At 37.9% G+C, this 20068-nt stretch overlaps 1 protein-coding gene across 1 annotated transcript in view; it reads left to right on the top strand.

The window, feature by feature from the left end:
• Positions 1-20068, top strand: part of LOC140148028 (HEAT repeat-containing protein 5B-like) — a 123920-nt gene that overhangs the window by 97684 nt on the left and 6168 nt on the right. Inside the window, exons 15-31 of the mRNA XM_072169866.1 lie at positions 88-322; positions 914-1120; positions 1571-1639; positions 2873-2994; positions 3277-3436; positions 4774-4963; positions 5875-6044; positions 6829-6994; positions 8827-8991; positions 10043-10156; positions 10701-10829; positions 12011-12192; positions 13316-13384; positions 14674-14853; positions 15543-16002; positions 16794-17066; positions 17538-17807. Of these exons, the coding sequence (XP_072025967.1) occupies positions 88-322; positions 914-1120; positions 1571-1639; positions 2873-2994; positions 3277-3436; positions 4774-4963; positions 5875-6044; positions 6829-6994; positions 8827-8991; positions 10043-10156; positions 10701-10829; positions 12011-12192; positions 13316-13384; positions 14674-14853; positions 15543-16002; positions 16794-17066; positions 17538-17807 (3161 nt within the window). The remainder of the gene's footprint in view (positions 1-87; positions 323-913; positions 1121-1570; positions 1640-2872; positions 2995-3276; positions 3437-4773; positions 4964-5874; positions 6045-6828; positions 6995-8826; positions 8992-10042; positions 10157-10700; positions 10830-12010; positions 12193-13315; positions 13385-14673; positions 14854-15542; positions 16003-16793; positions 17067-17537; positions 17808-20068) is intronic.

The raw sequence follows: 20068 nt of genomic DNA on the forward strand, positions 1-20068 counted from the left end.
GTGATGCAATTTGACCACCTACCATTAAGTATGAGACTTATTGTAACCATTTGATACCAATTTTTCTATCTTGTCCATCACAGGGAGCTTTATTGCATTATTACGCGAGTTGGTAGCTGAATTCACCTTGACTGATAACCCAGCCAACACAACAACATCTCTTTTACGATCTCTGTGTCACGATAACGATGCCATCATCTTACAGACGTGGATAACAGATACAGATCATAAATCGGTGGAGCTTCAGCTGCAACCAAATAGTGCGTCAGGGTCGGGGGCGCTAGAACATGATCCATCCTCGTTGTATTGGGAAATAAAGAAGGTATGCATGAATGTAAAGACTTGGCGCAACTAATTAATCTCTTGAATCTTCTGAAGTGGATATATTTGAATGTTTATCCAACTTAGATAAGTTTTAAAAAATCTTCCCTTTACCAAAGTAAGATATTTTTGTGATTGGTTTTCTCTGTCCCAAACTTTAACCATGTCAAAGGCTTCTGCATTTGAGTCCAAATACAAGCTCCATATACAAGAGGATCCAAAAATGATTTGATGTCAGAAGTACTGTTTTGATGTCAGAAGTACTTAATGTGTCAAGTACAATGTATTCTACATTAGAACTTGGAAATTATTTGGTCAATTTTGTTAGGCTTTCAAGACTTGTGCACTTGTTAATTTAACACATAGGCCATTCTAGAATACTGTTTAAAAATCAAAATCTTGTTGGGATGTCATCAATACAGTGTCTTGTGCTCCCCCAGTGACATAACAGATACCAGTGAAATGGTTTCCTGCATGTGATCTCATCTGAAAGTTGATATCAAATCAATATATGTGCGTATGTATCCTACCATGTCATCAGAAGCCAACTTATGTGTAAGTGAAATCACATTGTGTACCTTTATTTTTGCAGAGTGAACATGTACCAGGCCCTTTGCCTTTAGGTGTTGCAGTCATTGATGCTTCTGTGGCCCTCTTTGGTGTTGTAGTACCACACGTCGCTGACAAACATTGCCTGAAAATCTTTGAACACTTCTCAGAATGCATCAAATCAGCCAAATCGGCTAGACAACAAGCAGTACAGATAAATGTCTTCACAGCGGTGCTCAGTGCCCTTAAGGTAAGAAATACTACTTGCTGCATACGAAAATAAAACCTCCAAGGTAACAAATGCCATGTTCTCTCGTTATAAAAGGTGCAATCTTCAGGCATTACATGTATAGCATCGTATAAGTTGAGGTGGTTATACTCTGTAAGATGCAGTGCACTGCAAATCATCATATCTTTGCTAATAAGTTCCTCAAACGTAGGAAAGCGCACTATCTACCTATGAAGTGATGTACAGCAAAAAATTGATGTCATGGTGTAGAGAAGATAAACATTTATTATTTATCCCAAAAGATAATTTGTTGTTTTTTGTGTTTGTTTACCCTTCCCTGATCATGTTATCTCAGTTTCTATCAAATTTGCTATTTGCGCAAAAGCCATTTTTATCATGCAATTCTTAAAATAACAAAAATTATGTTTGTTTGAAAGAATTTCAAAATGTTGATTTGAATTTTGTTTGTAGGGATTGGCAGATACCAAGAGAAGATTAAAGAATGCCAGCGTCAGGGCAGCAGCTAACAGTCTCATTATGGTAAGTTTTGTTATTATGTCAATGAGAATTTCTGATGAGCAGACGGCAGCTCATTTGATGCTTTGCTTGGTGGCCATAGGCTTCAACATGAAAAGTCCATTTCTCAAAATATCCAAGAGCTACCTTAAAAAACCACTGCATCAATACTAGGCTTGTTTGTACTCATTTTAATGCATTTTGCATGCTAATTCCAAATATGGTCATGATAATTTATAATTATAAAATTTGTGAATAAAAAAATTTGAAACTTGTCGTCTGCAGTCGACACCCTCGTGGATAGATTTAAGAAACTATAATGCCATTATATATTTTTCTGAACAGGTATTATTGTTATTGTGTACTCAAGTTGGTGAAATGAAAAAGTAGGCCCATATAATTTGATTATACATGAATAGAAAAAGTATGTGTTACCATCAGGGGTGTGAGAGTTCCTCTTTTTAGCTGATTTCCTCTTTTTTTGTTGCCAAAATTTATGTTTTCTTTTATTTTCAGCCTAGGTGTTTTTACCCTGATTTTACGTTCTTTTTCAGCATTTTTAGTAATTTTCCTCTTTTTTGGTCTGTGGCCTCTCACACCCCTGTACCATGGACATGATAATTATTATGTTGCATCAAATTGGTCAGAAATATTTCCTTTGAGATTTGTTGTGTATTCCTTTGATTTTGTGTGTTCATATCAGAGTGGGAAAACGATTCAGTTGTGATGGCACTTTCAGTAAAGTATAGCATTTAGGGCTTTACCTAAAGTTTTCCCCAGCTTGACTGGGGAATCCTTATTCAATAGAAGCTGGAGGCATTGTGGCTGCAATAAGCTGCAGGAAGCTGCAGCTTGGCTAGGGAAGGCTTTGGACAGGTAAATAGGTATGGGCCCTAAAGTAAAATGCATAATTTAACCATTTTGAAAGTCAAACATTTGAATATGAGTGACATTCAGTGTATTTTGGTTTGATTGATTGCATCACATATTGAGAATTATTACTTGGATAACACTACTTCCGATTGGGTTATACCAGTTGAAATCCCTATGCCCCACATGCAAGACACGACCTTAAGTGTTCCAAACAGGGAGTGGGTATTTCAAATTGGGTGACTCCATTTGAAATCAATACTCTCTTTTTTGGATGATTAAGGCCATGTCTTCCATAGGGGTTTATGGATTTCAACTGGAATTACCAATTTTGTTCCCAACATACTTGATATGTCTTTTTTTTCTTTTTCTTTTTGATCATGACAGAGTGCACTGACCAACCAGAATTCTATCCTACGCTGTGCAGCAGGAGAAGCACTGGGCAGAATGGCTCAAGTTGGAGGAGATAGCTCCTTTATTGCACAAACAGCACAGACATGTTTTGATAGGTAAGCTTTTATAAAATGCTATGAGCTAGAATCCTAGCATAGGCTCCTTTCCTATCTGCAGAAATAAATTGGTTTATCACTCACAACCTTGTGCCAAAATTGTGTCACATGTCGTGACTCCTCCTTGGAAGTCTTGTGATCCCATGTTTTGAACTCGTAACCCAAAATGGAGTTGTGACCCCATGGCATAGGTTCATCTCATCGCAAATTCACTGCATTAAATCCTTGTGCAGAACTTTATGGTGTAGATTAATGATAATATCCCTGAATCTATCTCTGCAGACTGAAGACAGCCAGGGATGTAGTCTCCCGTACAGGCAACTCATTGGCATTAGGATGTCTACACAGATACGTTGGTGGCATGGGTGCAGGCCAGCATCTCAATACCAGTGTCAGTATTTTGTTAGCATTAGCACAGGATTCAAATTCACCAACAGTACAGGTATGTGGTTTCATTTGATTTGATTAATGACCTTATTAAAAAAAACATGAGACAAAGATAAAAATACAATTCGTCGTCTGCTTCACATATTGTGATATCTCAAAAGGCTGCCTTTTGTGGATTTTTTATTATTGTCATCTAATTGTGATGAGATGCACTATAGAATTATCTTCATATATCAATTTAGAGGTATTATCACAATATTACAATGTCCATTCATGAAAGAAAGAACCATGCTGAAATAGATAATAACAGTATAAAATACAACAATGATAATAAAAATCACACAAGGCAGCTTTTTGAGATACAACAGTATGTGATGCAGACAACAAATTTCATGTGCCATTTTACAGCACTATAGCAAGATGACAGGTGTACATAATGGGCTATGCCAATTGTAATTCATACACCCCCTATGGAAAACATGATTTTTATCTCCCATATATGGGGTGTAGATTTCAAATGGAATCAGGTAATTCCATTTTGAAATTCTCCCTGTGTGGAAGGTTAAGGTCATGTCTTCCATAGGGGGTGTATGGATTTCAACTGAATAGCCCAATAACCATGTGACTCTATAATTTGGAATTTCTGAATCTGGCAAAAACATTTTACATAGTCAGTGGTTGGTTGTTGTAGGCGGATTCACAATGTGCAGTAAATGAAGTGCTGTCACTTGTTTAGAGGTTAATGATTGCACATCAGTTGTTTTGAGGGTATTGTGAAATATCTAAACATTGTGTTTTGGAACTGAGGGATATTCTGAGGTTCAAAGCACAATGTTTAAATATTTCTCAATACCCGAAACATAACTGATGCAAAGTCATTAACCTCATTTATAACGTCACTTTTCACTGTTTTGATTCAATTTGCATAACATTTTCTTCTTTTAAATTTGAAAACAATATACAATTTTAACTGTATCTTTTGTTTTCGAATAGCCAATTAGGGATATACGGCTAGCAACCAATCACACTAGCACGCAATCATGCGTGTCCAAATATAGCAGCCAGGACCTGCATAAATTGTTCAGATGCATTACACGTTATGCAACACTGTCATTTTAAAGCATTCCTTTAGCTACGTCACAAGACGCGGCCATTATACTTTTTCAATAACCTGCATTTGTGTCCTGGTATTTTAAAATTATTATCTGTGATTGTGTGATTGAATTACACACATCGCATATATTCATGCGGTTATGAATGCATTTCAATTTGTTATGATTCAAACAGTGAATACAATTCCGGATATATAGTTACACTCTGATAATTGTAGGTTATTTTTATGCTCTGCCCCCTGATTTTTCTAAACTTTTTGGTGCCATGTTTGATTTTCAGATGTGGGCATTGCATGCCCTTGCCTTGATAGCTGACTCAGGAGGTCCCATGTTCAGATCCTATGTGGAACCAACCCTATCACTAGTGTTAACATTACTGCTAAGTGTACCTCCTTCCAATGTTGAGGTACATCAATGTTTGGGAAGGTGTCTGGCGGCACTGATCACAACATTAGGACCAGAGCTCCAAGGTAAGAGATCGTAGGCACAAATATTGGGAAGATGTAAAGCAGTTTTGTCATGGCAGAACATTCCTATCCTGGCTTGTCCTAAGTACTAAATGTATCACCACCAATGCCGTTTTTTAACGCTTGTGGGAAACTCTGAATTGTAAATAGGGCTGTTGTCAAAGCAATTTTCCCGATTGTCGACAAGCATGGAACAATTGTCAACACAAAACAGTCATTAAAATATTAGAGATAAGCTTAAGAAATGCTTAACAACACCATTATTTGCCATTAAATAACGGCATCAGTCTTCTATTTTATTCGTCAGTGGTGCAGATTATCTTTCCATTAAAATCGCAATATATTGATGATGCGTATATGTGGTATATGGTAATATTTCAGTGTAAATAAACGACGCACAATGTGGTCTCTGAACTTAATATCTTGACTTTACTGATGTATTGCTTTGTCAACAACTTGTCGACATCGGATCTTGAGATTTGCCAATTGTCGACAATGTAAGTTCTACTTGCATGACAACAGCCCTATGTGTAAGTGATGTTGTTCTGTGGAAGTTCACCAGTGTAATGTGTCTACAGTCAGTCTACTCTGAAGTACAAAGTACAGACGCGGACGCACACATTGTGCCGACTTTGAAGGCGCGCATATTCGCAGCAGAGACGCAGCACTGCGCACTGTTTACGCACTGTATACACGCTTTGTCACTTTGTACTTCAGAGTGGACAAACTGTATAAGTTCTTATCATACAGTTTTGAGCTACAAGTTGATATGATATGTGTTCTAAGAGTTGAATGTTACTTTCGGAATTTGAGAAGAACAAAATAATTTTTGCAAGTTTCTCGGCTTACTTAACCTATTTTTGCCAAACTTATTAGTATTACCATATTATTTGTCCAATTTCCTCTGAATGTAGGTAACCGTGGTAACACAGCCACAGCAAGGACTTCATGTCTAGTAGCCTGTGCCATCATGCAGGATCACACAGACTCAGTTGTTGGAGCGGAAGCTATTGCCTGTTTACAGCAACTCCATATGTTTGCACCCAGACATGTCAACTTGTCCAGTCTAGTACCACATCTATGTGTAAGTTTTCTGTCTGTGTGTATAATTAGAAGTTGTATCAAAAAATATGATTGATTTCCATCATGCACCAACTTAAATGATAAGCACAGATGCTATCAAAACCACTAGAAACAATAACTTTATGTGATTAAAAGTCTTTGAGCAACATACTCTGTTTTTTATTTTATGGTGGATCCAATGTTGTATTTCGAAGTTGCAACACCACAAGCATTGGGCATGATCTGGTCCATGGAGGCCAAAGGAGACATTTTTGAAAATTGAGTTACTGTAATTATTACCTTATATAAACATAAGGCCAACATATAATGAAAACACCAAATGTCTAGCATTCTTGGTTCCAAAGTTTTGTGATGTGTATTTTCGTATGTATTTTATTGTCTTTATCTCCATTTCAAATGTGTCGCCATTGGACTCCATGGACCAGATTGTGTCATATTATTGTTACCAGCAGTGATTGGTTGCTATACAATATGTTCTCTGTATTTCTAAACCATGTGACTTGGGGGAGATTTGAAATGACCTCCACTTGAGATGAGTCTTTTTTTTCTTTTTTTTTTTTCTAGCTATTATGTAAAAAGTGGCACATGTAGCAGCTGACAAGTGCATCCTTTTGATATGGATGTACACATATGCTATTGCCCTCATTGACGAGCCAACATTAGTCAGTGAAAGTCGAGTTCTATTTCACTTGCGACAAACCAGTTCTTGTAATTTTGCAACTTATCTTTCACTTGTCATTTTGTAATATTTGAAGAATTGTCCATGTTATTTCCCGCCTTTACAGTTTGCACTCAGATCACCTCATCTACTCCTGCGGCGTGCATCCGTAGCATGTTTACGACAGCTATCACAACGTGAAGCCAGGGAAGTGAGTGAATACGCCATGACATTAGCATCAGATAGCAAGGATAATAAGAATGTTGGCACAACAGAAAATCTTGTGATAACAGGTGAGCCTTCATTGGGCTATTTCAGTTGAAATCCATACACCCCATATGGAAGACATGACCTTGGTCTACCACACAGGGAGTGTGGATTTCATATGGAGTTACTTGAATGGGTGACTACATTTGAAATCTACACCCCCCTGTGTGGGATATTAATGCCATGTATTCCATAGGGGGTGTATGGATTTCAACTAGAATAGTTCATTGTTTGCACAGTTCAATTTCTACAGTGGGTTGTCTTTATGTTGCATTAAACAAAAATAAGCAAAACGGACACCATATTTGATATACGTGACCGTTCATCACAAACCGCTCGTAAAGTTGGCAAATTGTATTTCGAGTTACAATGCAAAATGTGTATAAAGGTTGTATTCATATGCACCTCAAGTTTGTGCTACATGTTTCTCATTTTAGTGTCAGTCAAACACCAATCTTTAATCCTATTGTTGAAGAGGATAATAAGCTTATACTTATGTATAGAATTAGTAAATAGCTCTAGTCTTTGTTTGTTAAAATCCTATTCAAGTGGTGGGTTAACCAACAATTAACAATGAGAGGACATTACTGAACCTTGTTGACTTGGCGATGATTTGAAGTGACCGCCAATTATGACCATTTGATATTTAATACCAGCAATGTGGAAAAAGAGAAATAATGTAGCACCAAAATAATGTACCCTTTTACTGAAGGAGCAAAGTTTAACAAGCCATAACTTCTAGATATCGTTTGAAGTCAAATGATATATCATTGTAAAGCTTATGATATATATTTTCTAAACACGGATGAAAACAAAATTGACCAGGGGCCGACTTTACGAGTGTTTCGTGGTGGACGGTCACATATATACTTTCGTAACTTAGAACTTCATAAATCAACAACTCTTATACTTTTGTATAAAACATTGTTAATCAGTAATGAATCCACACTTTTCCAGTAGCATATATCCAAACGCAAGTTAACGGAAGCGCACATACAAGTTAAGCGTGATGGCATAAAATTTATCATGTCTGGAACTTGTGCGCGTATACACGCTTACATGTTGAATTCAGTATTTTGGAGGTAGAGGCTAAACATGCTGTTTTATTCTGTAAATTTATTGCTGATATCAACAGAGAAATCACAGATCTTTTTTAAAGTTTGAGTGGCAATGACTAACAGACATTTCTCATGAAATAATCAAGTGAAATAGACGATCTTTATAGCTTGTTTTTGGTGTTGAAACCAGGCAGACGACACGGACGCATCGTTGTTAAACGGTGATGAATAATGGCAAAACATTATTGAATCCCTAAGTGTCTGTAATAGTGCTCTGCTAAATGTTTATAAGATTGGATAATAACCAATTAAAGCATTTTGAGCAAATTTGTTCAACTTTATATTTCTTTTAATATACCCATCTGCCTATTTTGTAGTTCAATATTCACTCGAAAAACAAAAGTACCTCAGCCCAGCTACACAGTATGCAATGCCATGTAATGGAAGAGGTTCATCAAGTCTGTTAATTAATCAGCTATTTTGAGTTTATTTGTCAAGACCAAATGAAAAACTTACTTCCGGGAAAATCAAAACATTCAGTCAAGGTTCCTGCTCCAAGCACATGGATTAATAACATCAATCCTTCGAGAAAGCCAGAAGGTTTCTGGCGAAACTATCAGTAGAAAAATGTAAGTTTTTCATTTGGTCTTGACAAATGAACTCAAAATAGCAGTATACAATGCAGTCAGTAGTATTGTATGAGGTATTACAAAGCGTGTATATCTATTGTTAGGCTAATATTGCTTTATTCTTTAATGTTCCTTGATGTTTTAACATGTCATTTTTTTCTTTTGATACAGAAACTGGTTTGGAGGGTATGCTGTTTAGCATGTTGGATATGGAAACAGATGATAAACTGAGAACCAATATCCATGACACTCTGATAAGTATGCTGCATGAATTAGCAGGAGAGGACCTTGCTAGGTGGCTCTCACTATGTAAAGCTGTACTGGCAGCATCCACTGGTAAGTTAATCACCTAATGTGTCTGGCTCTTGGTCTGTCTGTCCATACACCTTAAAGGCCCATTCAGTGATTTGCTCATCCGGACGATCATAAAAATTATCAAAATTCAGATTTTGGTACCTTTGTCATTATCATAAATGTGTTAACATAGCCTGCTAGTTGTTCAGCCGAAAGCCATAACACAAAATAAGGCAATTTACATGGATCTGTAATTTATATACTGACAGTATATAAATTAGCTATATGTATTTGAATGGGGTTCCAACTTTGTCAATACTGCTGTTTTCTTTGTTTTTTGCCAAATTTTTCATTTCATAAGTACCAAATGACAATTTGAATGACTTTTGTTGGGATCACTGAATGGGTCTTTAATTCATACATGCTTCATGAGCAGCGATACAGGTTGCCATTGTCAAAAAAGATCATGCAAGAACCTCAGAGGAGCCACTGGATGCCTCTCTAAGCATACATGTGTGTGTTGGTATCAGGGATGTCTATTCTTCCATTATTCATCCCAAGGGGGAGGGAATATTTAAGTATTTTACCCTGTTGGGGAAGAATTTTGTGTTTTAGAGAGAGAGAGAGAACAAGAGGAACAAGAGAGAGAGAGAGAGAGAAAGAGAAAATAAAAGAAATTCAAACAGGATTCAGGAAGATTAAAATAACTATTTGGGGGAAGAAAAATCTAACTGGAGCATGTGGGATATGAGGATATTTTTGGAATGTAATAGAAAGTCTACTGGCTGGCAGTGGCTGCTCCATAGGGTAGGTGAACTGGTCATTTAGGGAAGAACCATGGGTATAGCATTAGCATAGCACTCCCCAGCTTATGAATTACAGAATTACGTAACATTTTCCCTTTTGGGTCCTTTCTGTGGGATTCAGGTTTGGGAAACATCTGGGGAAGAATGTGGCCACGGTGCGGTCGAGTGAGGAAATAATTTAGATATTCTGAAAAAATAGACACCCCTGGTTGGTATGTCCATCTGTCTCTTGGTCTTTCTGTAAATGAGACATTTTATTAATTGTCATGCCATTTATTATATTTCAGAGGCAGGCAGTCCTAAAAAGGAGGGAGGGAAGGACAAAGATGATGAAAAAGAAGAGGAGGATTCAGATGTTGTACAATTTGCAACTGGAGAGAAAATAGTCACACACCCTGCAGGTGAGAGCCTTGTTATTATTAAAGTTTTGATTTTTAAGAAGTTACATGTAATCATTATATCTATTTGTATCAATAGTTTCCAAGAAGTACATGCAAATTTTGATAATCAGTTTTTGACCAACTTGGCCACTCAGCAAAGAGCTTTCCCATTATGTGTTAATTAACAGAGTGTCTAAATTGTTAGCAGAATGAATGAAAATGGTATTGAGGTGGTTGTTAATACTATTGTAAATGGGTATCAGAACAAAACATTCTTTTGTCTTGGTAATAAAAGAGTTACAGCAATAACCACTGATAGAAATATTTACGGCTTAGGTCATAGGTCATCTGTACCAAAGTCAGCTGTCTCTTGAGATTTTGTCTTCAAATGCCATACCAGTTTTATAATGATAAAAATAGTTAAATTCGGTCCAACTCTTGTTTCCCCAATGCAACACATCGACATGGTCTAATTTTGAATGAAACCCTAATGATGAAGAATACTAGCAACCAACACTTTACTATTTGAACAATACATTATAACAATATTTGCTCTTTTTTACAGTTCCTCCAAGATGGCCAACAAGAGTATTTGCCGCAGAGAGTGTGAGGCGGGTGATACAAGTGTGTGATGGGAATACAGTGCACTTTGACCTGGCAATGGCTAGGGAGATGAGACTGAAAACAGGAGGAGGTGAGCTTCAATAATAATGCAGTTTTCGATTTTCGTAATATTTACGTTAAGAAATCAGAAGTGGCCACATGAGTAAAAGAAAATTGAAGTTGAAGCCCTGAATTCTTGCATGTGACAAGAAGTGCATGGCCTAATTAATGGGGTTTCTAGATGCGAGACAACTATTATGGTACTCAAGAGTTCTCAATCAAGGTCACTGCATGATTGGTACTTACACTTTTAAAGCCATAATGTACAATTTCCATCAACTTTTAATTTTGTTATTCCTTACTCAAAATGCTGAAATATTAGTAATAATTGTCAGGAAAGGTTTCTGTCCATTTTAAACCAAAATAAGATGTTTAAATTTCTTACTTTTTGAGCTATCCACAAATTGGTATTAAAGTGATTATGTCCTGCGGACATGTTGAAGTCCCACCTTTGAACATGACTTAAAGGGGGGTAACCCTATTGGTTTTGGATATGGATTGTCTTGAAAATTACATAATAATATCAAATATGTGAATAAATAGCCAAATTTGCAATCCAATACCTTGGTATACATGAATTGCATTCTGGGCAGGCAAGCAACAACAACAATTCGCGTTCGTATGACGTACAATGCCCGGCCCGTATTGAACGGAAATTTTTTTTTTTCGTATCGTTTCAGAAAAAAAGGAAACAAAATATATTTCCCTTGCAATATGTACATTTCAAATGAATATAAAAAAGTTTGGGTTAAAAATGGAGAGAAAAAACCTTCCGGTACAAATGCGCTAAACAGCCCACTACGTGAAGCGTGGAAGTTTTATAATTAAATACGGCGCACAGTCTCCTCAGCAGTTAGTGTGGTTCGCTTTTTCACAGAATGTGTATGACGCGAACCAAAGTAGCTGTTGAGAAGACTGATGATCGCTCATAATTCCCTGCCCCAGAATTCGGAGTAATTTTTAGTATTTACAAACTGGTAACCTGTAAAAACCGCTGTGTTTCATGATTTCTCCTGAAATACATCGACTTGGAGCGTCAAATTTCAGGATAGTAATGAGAAAAATAGTATCTATTATGTGATACCAAAATCTCATCAACAATGAAAAAAATCGGGGGGATGATGCTGTCGATCGGGTTACGGACCTTTAAAGTGAGAATTTACTCTCACAAATTTCATGCTCATGAGATTTTTCCCCCATTCTTTTCACCAGATAACTATCTAGTACTGCACCTGTCTGACCTGGTACGTACAGCCTTCATAGCAGCAACCTCAGAAAGCACACAGCTTCGCAAAGCAGGTCTCCAGCTTCTGCAAGACATCATCAACAAGTTTGCAAGAGTACCTGAACCAGAGTTTCCTGGACATTATATAATGGAACAATATCAAGCTCAGGTAAACAAATTAGGGAGCTGCTTTAAGGTGGTACTACACCCCTTGATAAATTTGTGACTATTTTGCATTTTTCTCAAAAATAATAACACACTGGTAACAAAAGTTATGTATATTATAGGGGCAAGGAATCCAGTTACTACACTGGAATTTCAGTGACTCAAGACAAGCGATATGTTACTTATGATAAGAAAAGAGGTACTGCTAGAATGTACCTCATTTCTTAACTTAGACACAAAATTTATCAGGGGGTGAAGTACCACCTTAAAGTTTCAATATGTTTGATAGAGTAAATGAATCATTGTTAAGGCCGTATAAAATTAATGTTTTGGTTCTCGTCTCCTCCCTCCTCAATTTCTGGGATTTGTCAGATTTTTTTATAGATTTTTCTAAATTTTTAGGCTTCGGAATACTTTAGGAAAACTGTATACATATACATAAATTTAAAATCACTTCCAAGAATTTTTGTGGTACTCTAGGGGATTTATCCTTCAGAATCTCATATTTAAAAAAATGGGGCCTCCTCCTTTCCTTGAACACTGTTGGAAAAGACCGAAAACTAATTACAATGCTAATTTTACATTGAAAAAAAAACCTCACTCCCTCATCAACTCATAAAAATCCTCTGGATGAGAACCAAAACATTAATTTTATATGGCCTAGTAAAAAAAAAACAATGTTCAAAGTTCAACAGTACTGATGTGTAAAAGAAAATAAGATTCATTTATATAAAATGGATGTGTGTATAAGATTTCAATCATAATTAATGGGCTGTTTAAGTTGAAATCCATACTCCCCATTTAGAAGACAAATGGGTGGCAAATTTTGGTGTGCGATAGGGCTTATTTCGAATGTTGTGAAAGAGTTATTTATCACTCTGCATAACCAATAAAATCATTCATTGTGAATTCTACAAAATGGAACACTTGGCCATTGAACACCCTCATCTAGTCTCAATCTGGAGAGTCAATCACTTGCTTTCAAATTTCATATATAAATGCAACTGAAACAGTCCGTCAAAAGCTTGTGTGTATACTTTGTAGTGGGGATTGTCCAAGTATGTGTTTTCAGAGCAAAGACTGGCACCATTACTAAGCCATTTTACCCATCCAATTGTTTCACACAGGTCGGTGCAGCATTGCGTCCTGCTTTCTCGCAAGACACACCATCAGATGTCACTGCCATGGCATGTCAGGTAAGAAAAAGATCATACAGTTCTTTTTTGAAGATTTTGGTTTTCGAAAACTGAAAAGGCTCAAAGGAAATAAAAATAATGCAACAGAAACAGTTGTCCAAAGCTCTGTGCCAGCTGCACCTTCTGTAAGTATGTCAGACTTGGCTAGACCAAAACATATATGTGACCGTACAGCACAAATGAGCTGTAAATTCCCTAAATTGTATTCTGAGTTACAGTGTAAAATGTGCATGACGGTTGTATTCATCGGTAACCCAATCTGGCGCGACATCTATCTCATTTTGGTAGTCAAACACCAATCAATAATCATATTGTTGAAGTGGATAATAAGCTTCTACCTTGGATGGGTATAGAATTTTTAATAGCTCTGGTCTTTGTTTGCTTTGGCTAAAACCTGTTCAAGTGGTGGGTTACCAGGCATTGTATTTTGTATACTTGAACCTGGGAATGATTTAAAATGACCGCCAATTATGACTGTTTGATATTTATTGCCAGCAATGTGGAAAAAGAGACACATGTAGAAACGAAAGAAGATACCATTTTGTTGAAGGAGCAAAGTTTAACAAACCATAACCCCACTTCTGGATATCGTTTGAAGTCAAATGATATGCCATTTTAATGCTTATGATGTATATTTTGACAGGATTCAGGAAGATTAAAATAACTATTGAGCGGGGGAGGAATTTACGGCTCATTCGCCGCGTACGGTCACATATGATTGCTTTCATTGACATAGGCTATAATGTCCAGCTACATTAATTGTCAAAATTACAGGACAGTATAGGTTAAATTTCACAGGTCAGCATTGTAAATCTCAGTGTGAGCTACGATAAACCCTTGGGCAAGTCAGATTTGTAAGCTTTTTGGATTTTAATACAAAAGTAAGCACTGATGATACCGAATGATTAACTCTCTCTACCCAAGTATCGACTGCAGACAACAAATTTCAAAACATTTTTTTTTAATTGCAAAATTCCAGATATTTGTAGTCTGCATGAAAAATGCATTAAAATGAGTAAAAACAAGCCTAGTATTGGTTCAGTGATTCTTGAGATAGCTCTTGATATTTTGAGAAAATATCTCAAAACTTTTCATGTTGATGCCTATGGCTAGTATGCAGAGCAGTGGCAATTGCTCAATATCAACTCAAGTTTAAAACAAAAACAAAAAAACTATAGCAAAAGAATGACTGCCAGCTAACATTTCAACAACCAAAATTTCCGTCTATTTTCGATTGTGTCTTGTATTACTAGCATTGTAAATAACTCTTTGCCTTGTCTTTCGTACAGGTATCAAGTGCATGGGTTGGAAGCGGAGTAGCTCATGACCTCAATGATCTCAGAAGAGTACATCAATTATTAGTATCATCCCTAGCTAAGCTCAAAGTAGGCAGGGGTGCCCCTGTACAACTGTACAGTGAAAGTGCCTCCACCATGGAAAAATTGGCCGTGATTAAAGCCTGGGCTGAGGTGAGTACTTGGGATTGCTCCTTAGCTATCCTACATTAAAAAAGTCAAATCTGGCCATTCCATTTGAAATCCACACTACCACTGTGGAAGAATTTGGAAATAACTTCCACAGGGAGGATGAATTTTAAATGGAATTAGCACATTAGGCAGCTCCATTTGAATTTCATACACCCTCTGAGAAAGATTTAACCTGAATCTTCCAATGAGGGAGGGTGAGTTTCAAATGGAGCTGCCTAATGTGCTAATTCCATTTAAAATTCATACTCCCCCTGTGGACCATATTTTTCCAAAATTTTACACAGGGTAGTGTGGATTTCAAATGGGATTGCCCAATTTGCTGTTGTTTTTGCCAAACAGGAGAGCAATATCTGTGTATGAAATATATAATTAATATCAACCATCTCATTTACTTGTTGCAGAGGTTGGTAAATTTATTGGAACCAGCCATTTTTAAACGGCTGTTTAAGTTGCTAATACAAATCATTCAGTTATCTGAAAAAATGGCATGGTACAGACACTGAGACTTCACAAAGTCTTAAGATTTGCTAAAAGAATAACCCCTGATATTGAATACATGTAGAACTGTTACAAACTGCTAAAAATGTAAACTGCTAAAAATGTCACTTAAATTTGCCCTCTACACAACTTACCAGTGCCTTAATCAAATTGTGTGGTGCAATTTTTTTCAGGTGTATATAGTTGCTATGCAACAGCATCTTGCTCCACCCATCAGCAACGGAGATGAGTACGAAGAGGAACGGCCTAGAGATAGTCTACTCAATCTTGTCCAAGATGAACTTGGTGTGCTCAGTCTATACTGGCTAGCCGCTCTCAGAGACCATGCGTTACTTGCCTTACCTGCCGAATTCCACAGTCAGTTACCGTCAGAAGGGGGCGCTTTCTATAATCCAGAGGCCATGGAAACGACAAAACCTCATTATCAGAAAGCGTGGTCACCTATCGTGTACGCAGCAGCGCTTTGGTTGAACAATGGTGGGTTTGCAATAATTGAAAGGAATGAGGAAGGTCTTTACGGAGGGTTGGCGTCAAGCGGACCGACTCTTCCGGGTATGCTGGGAATGAAGATGCCGACAACTCATAGTAAACCACCGGAGGAGCTCAAATCGGATTATTTTCATTTAATATTTGGTAAGTTTAAACTTACTTTTGTTCGATATATCACCATAGCGTGCAGTGATTAGTGTCGAAAAATGTGTGCAAGCCATAAGCAGATTTGGTAGTGTGTTACAGCCGTCAACAAATGCAATCTTTTGGTTTGAGTGTTTTGACACATGCAGCTGTGCTGTGCCAATTCATTTCAATCATCATAGTAGGCAGAGTTGGCAATTCAGTGTGACGCACATGATTTTCACCAGCATGGCAAGGTTAATAATGGGACATATGGTGTATTTTAATGTTAAGAACAGGGTTCCCTCAGTCCTTGAATGTCCTTGAAAGTCCTTGAATTTGAAATCACATTTTTAAGGCCTTGAAAGTCCTGGAAATTTGCACAAGGTCCTTGAAAGTCCTTGAAAATTGGAATTTCACCTAACATATAATTTTGACCAAATTTGGAGAGTGGAGAGGAGCTGTCACTTATGTTAATATGTGCTGCATGGAGAGCCGAATTATGATTTTTGTGTAGTGGTAAGTCATTGAAAATCATGCTTTGGGACCTTGAAAGTCCTTGAATTTTAAAGGCTTCAAGGTGCAGGAACCCTGTAAGAAATAGCAAATAAAAACTTCCCCAAGTATTTGGGATGTAGCATGATGTTAAAATGGAAACTGTCAAGCCCAGAAAGGTCAACTCCAAATTTATGCATTTTACACTTGAATCAAATTCTGGGTCGGTCGGTTGGTTGGGCCTGGAAAACAGGATTTTATTTTGTCACCCAAGGTCATAAAGAATAACATTTAACACTGTTGTTTTTCTCACACAGGTATCTGTGTAGAGTCCTTATCATCTCAGCGTTCAACAGAACCACTCCAAAGTGTCTCCTTCTGTCTGCAAGCCATAGACACATTACTAGAAGGCCCCTGGCCACGTAGCAAGCTATCGGCGGACCCCATCCTCACTGTGGAGCTGTTGAATGTCATGCACAGAGTATTGTTGACCCGAGAGACACTGTGCACCCATCAGCAGGTTGTCATGGCAACTAAACAGAGTATCAAAGCTATGGATGAGAAGCTGAACAAACAGAGACAGCAGTATGGTAAGTGATTGCATAGAATGGCAACATATTCTGAAATTAAAATGCAGACTTTTTTATATGTTCATCTGATTGGAGGTATTGGGATGTACTCCTGGTCCATACATGCACATCGGTTAACTGCAAATAAACAAACACTTTAGCAAAACATGTACATAGAAATATCATTTGAGAGAGATACTTGATTTCCAAGTCCGTGGCTTTATTTGTCTTGTGACAATTCTTCTTAAAACTGAAAAAAAGGACTTTGATTTTGTCCCTGTGTTCAGGCATGAGATTTTTCAGGCTTATGCCTGAATTCAGGTAGTTTTGTTGGCCAAATTTACACATTTTTTTTTTCATCCTGTTTTGGCTCTATAAAGGCTGAATTCATACACATTTTCAGGCAGTTTTCAAAAAAGCCATTCTCATGCCTGGTTTATATTATAGTATTATACGTCAAAATTTTTCTCTATATTTTTTACCACCATATAGAAAGTAAACGAGAAAGGAAAGGAGGAAAAGAATCTGTTTTTGGAGAAGGTGGAGAGAGTGGCAGCATTGTCCCAGGGAAATCTGTTGTCTTTGCTGTGCTGGAAGTGTGCCTATGTATCCTGGTACGACAGATGCCAACACTCAACCCAGCTGTATCTATGGCCACCATACAGAGTTACAAAAATGCAGGGTTATCAGATGAAGCGAGTACGCTGATTTCAACAACATTGTCAATTATGGCAGATCTTCCTGAACTGTGTTCACCCGCAGGTAAGTCGTTACTGTCAATTATGGCAGATCTTCCTGAACTGTGTTCACCCGCAGGTAAGTCGTCACTGTCAATTATGGCAGATCTTCCTGAACTGTGTTCACCCGCAGGTAAGTCGTTACTGTCAATTATGGCAGATCTTCCTGAACTGTGTTCACCCGCAGGTAAGTCGTTACTGTCAATTATGGCAGATCTTCCTGAACTGTGTTCACCCGCAGGTAAGTCGTCACTGTCAATTATGGCAGATCTTCCTGAACTGTGTTCACCCGCAGGTAAGTCGTTACTGTCAATTATGGCAGATCTTCCTGAACTGTGTTCACCCGCAGGTAAGTCGTTACTGTCAATTATGGCAGATCTTCCTGAACTGTGTTCACCCGCAGGTAAGTCGTTACTGTCAATTATGGCAGATCTTCCTGAACTGTGTTCACCCGCAGGTAAGTCGTTACTGTCAATTATGGCAGATCTTCCTGAACTGTGTTCACCCGCAGGTAAGTCGTTACTGTCAATTATGGCAGATCTTCCTGAACTGTGTTCACCTGCAGGTAAGTCGTTACTGTCAATTATGGCAGATCTTCCTGAACTGTGTTCACCCGCAGGTAAGTCGTTACTGTCAATTATGGCAGATCTTCCTGAACTGTGTTCACCCGCAGGTAAGTCGTTACTGTCAATTATGGCAGATCTTCCTGAACTGTGTTCACCTGCAGGTAAGTCGTCACTGTCAATTATGGCAGATCTTCCTGAACTGTGTTCACCCGCAGGTAAGTCGTTACTGTCAATTATGGCAGATCTTCCTGAACTGTGTTCACCCGCAGGTAAGTCGTTACTGTCAATTATGGCAGATCTTCCTGAACTGTGTTCACCCGCAGGTAAGTCGTTACTGTCAATTATGGCAGATCTTCCTGAACTGTGTTCACCTGCAGGTAAGTCGTTACTGTCAATTATGGCAGATCTTCCTGAACTGTGTTCACCCGCAGGTAAGTCGTTACTGTCAATTATGGCAGATCTTCCTGAACTGTGTTCACCCGCAGGTAAGTCGTTACTGTCAATTATGGCAGATCTTCCTGAACTTTGTTCACCCGCAGGTAAGTCGTTACTGTCAATTATGGCAGATCTTCCTGAACTGTGTTCACCCGCAGGTAAGTCGTCACTGTCAATTATGGCAGATCTTCCTGAACTGTGTTCACCTGCAGGTAAGTCGTTACTGTCAATTATGGCAGATCTTCCTGAACTGTGTTCACCCGCAGGTAAGTCGTCACTGTCAATTATGGCAGATCTTCCTGAACTGTGTTCACCCGCAGGTAAGTCGTTACTGTCAATTATGGCAGATCTTCCTGAACTGTGTTCACCCGCAGGTAAGTCGTTACTGTCAATTATGGCAGATCTTCCTGAACTGTGTTCACCCGCAGGTAAGTCGTTACTGTCAATTATGGCAGATCTTCCTGAACTGTGTTCACCCGCAGGTAAGTCGTTACTGTGTTTGAGAATATATGTGACGTGTCATGTCAAAAGGATACACTTTTGGGCAGGATTGTAAATGGAGAAATAGCCAAAATTCTGCCTGGGGTGATTTTTTCACAATTTGGGTTTGTTGCGAATTTGTGATGTTATTAATGTTTAAAATATTATCTGATAGTTTCAGACCAGAATATAACTGTCATCTTGTATTTTTTGGGACATTTTTCAAGGTAATTCCTACTCTCAGCATGGTCAATTATATTTTTATAGGCCGATATCTCAATTTCCAATTTTATAATACCATAACTTACGAACTCATTATCTTCGCTTAGGAATGTCCGATTTCATTGGGGAAAACAGTGTTATGGAACAAAATATCTCTATATTTAAGATGTGTAAAAACCTCAAAATTGATTACCTGCCCAAAAGTGTCTCCTTTTGACATGACACGTCACATATTGAGCAGTATGTTGCACAGTCTGGTCTAAATTGATTAACCCTAACACTGTATTTTGCTTTTTGCTTTGGGAAGATAAAGAAGAAATGAAAAAAGAGAGAAGATGAACAAAGAAGTCACTTGGTATCCCCGAGATTAGAACCTTATAGACCCCTTGCGTGCCAAGCACGATCACCAACCGGTAGCCACAGGGGTTTCGATGGCATGGCCAGCAATTTTGTGAGCATATAGCACTTAGGGTGATTGTGGCATCGCATCACCTGGGATTCATGCATGCGCAGTGGTTATCCTTGTGGTATTTTGTGTTCTTTACCCGTGTTAAAGTTAAAGAACTTTAACTTGAACACTACA

Source organism: Amphiura filiformis, chromosome 1, assembly GCF_039555335.1.
Source record: "Amphiura filiformis chromosome 1, Afil_fr2py, whole genome shotgun sequence".
In the NCBI taxonomy this organism is placed as follows: domain Eukaryota; kingdom Metazoa; phylum Echinodermata; class Ophiuroidea; order Amphilepidida; family Amphiuridae; genus Amphiura; species Amphiura filiformis.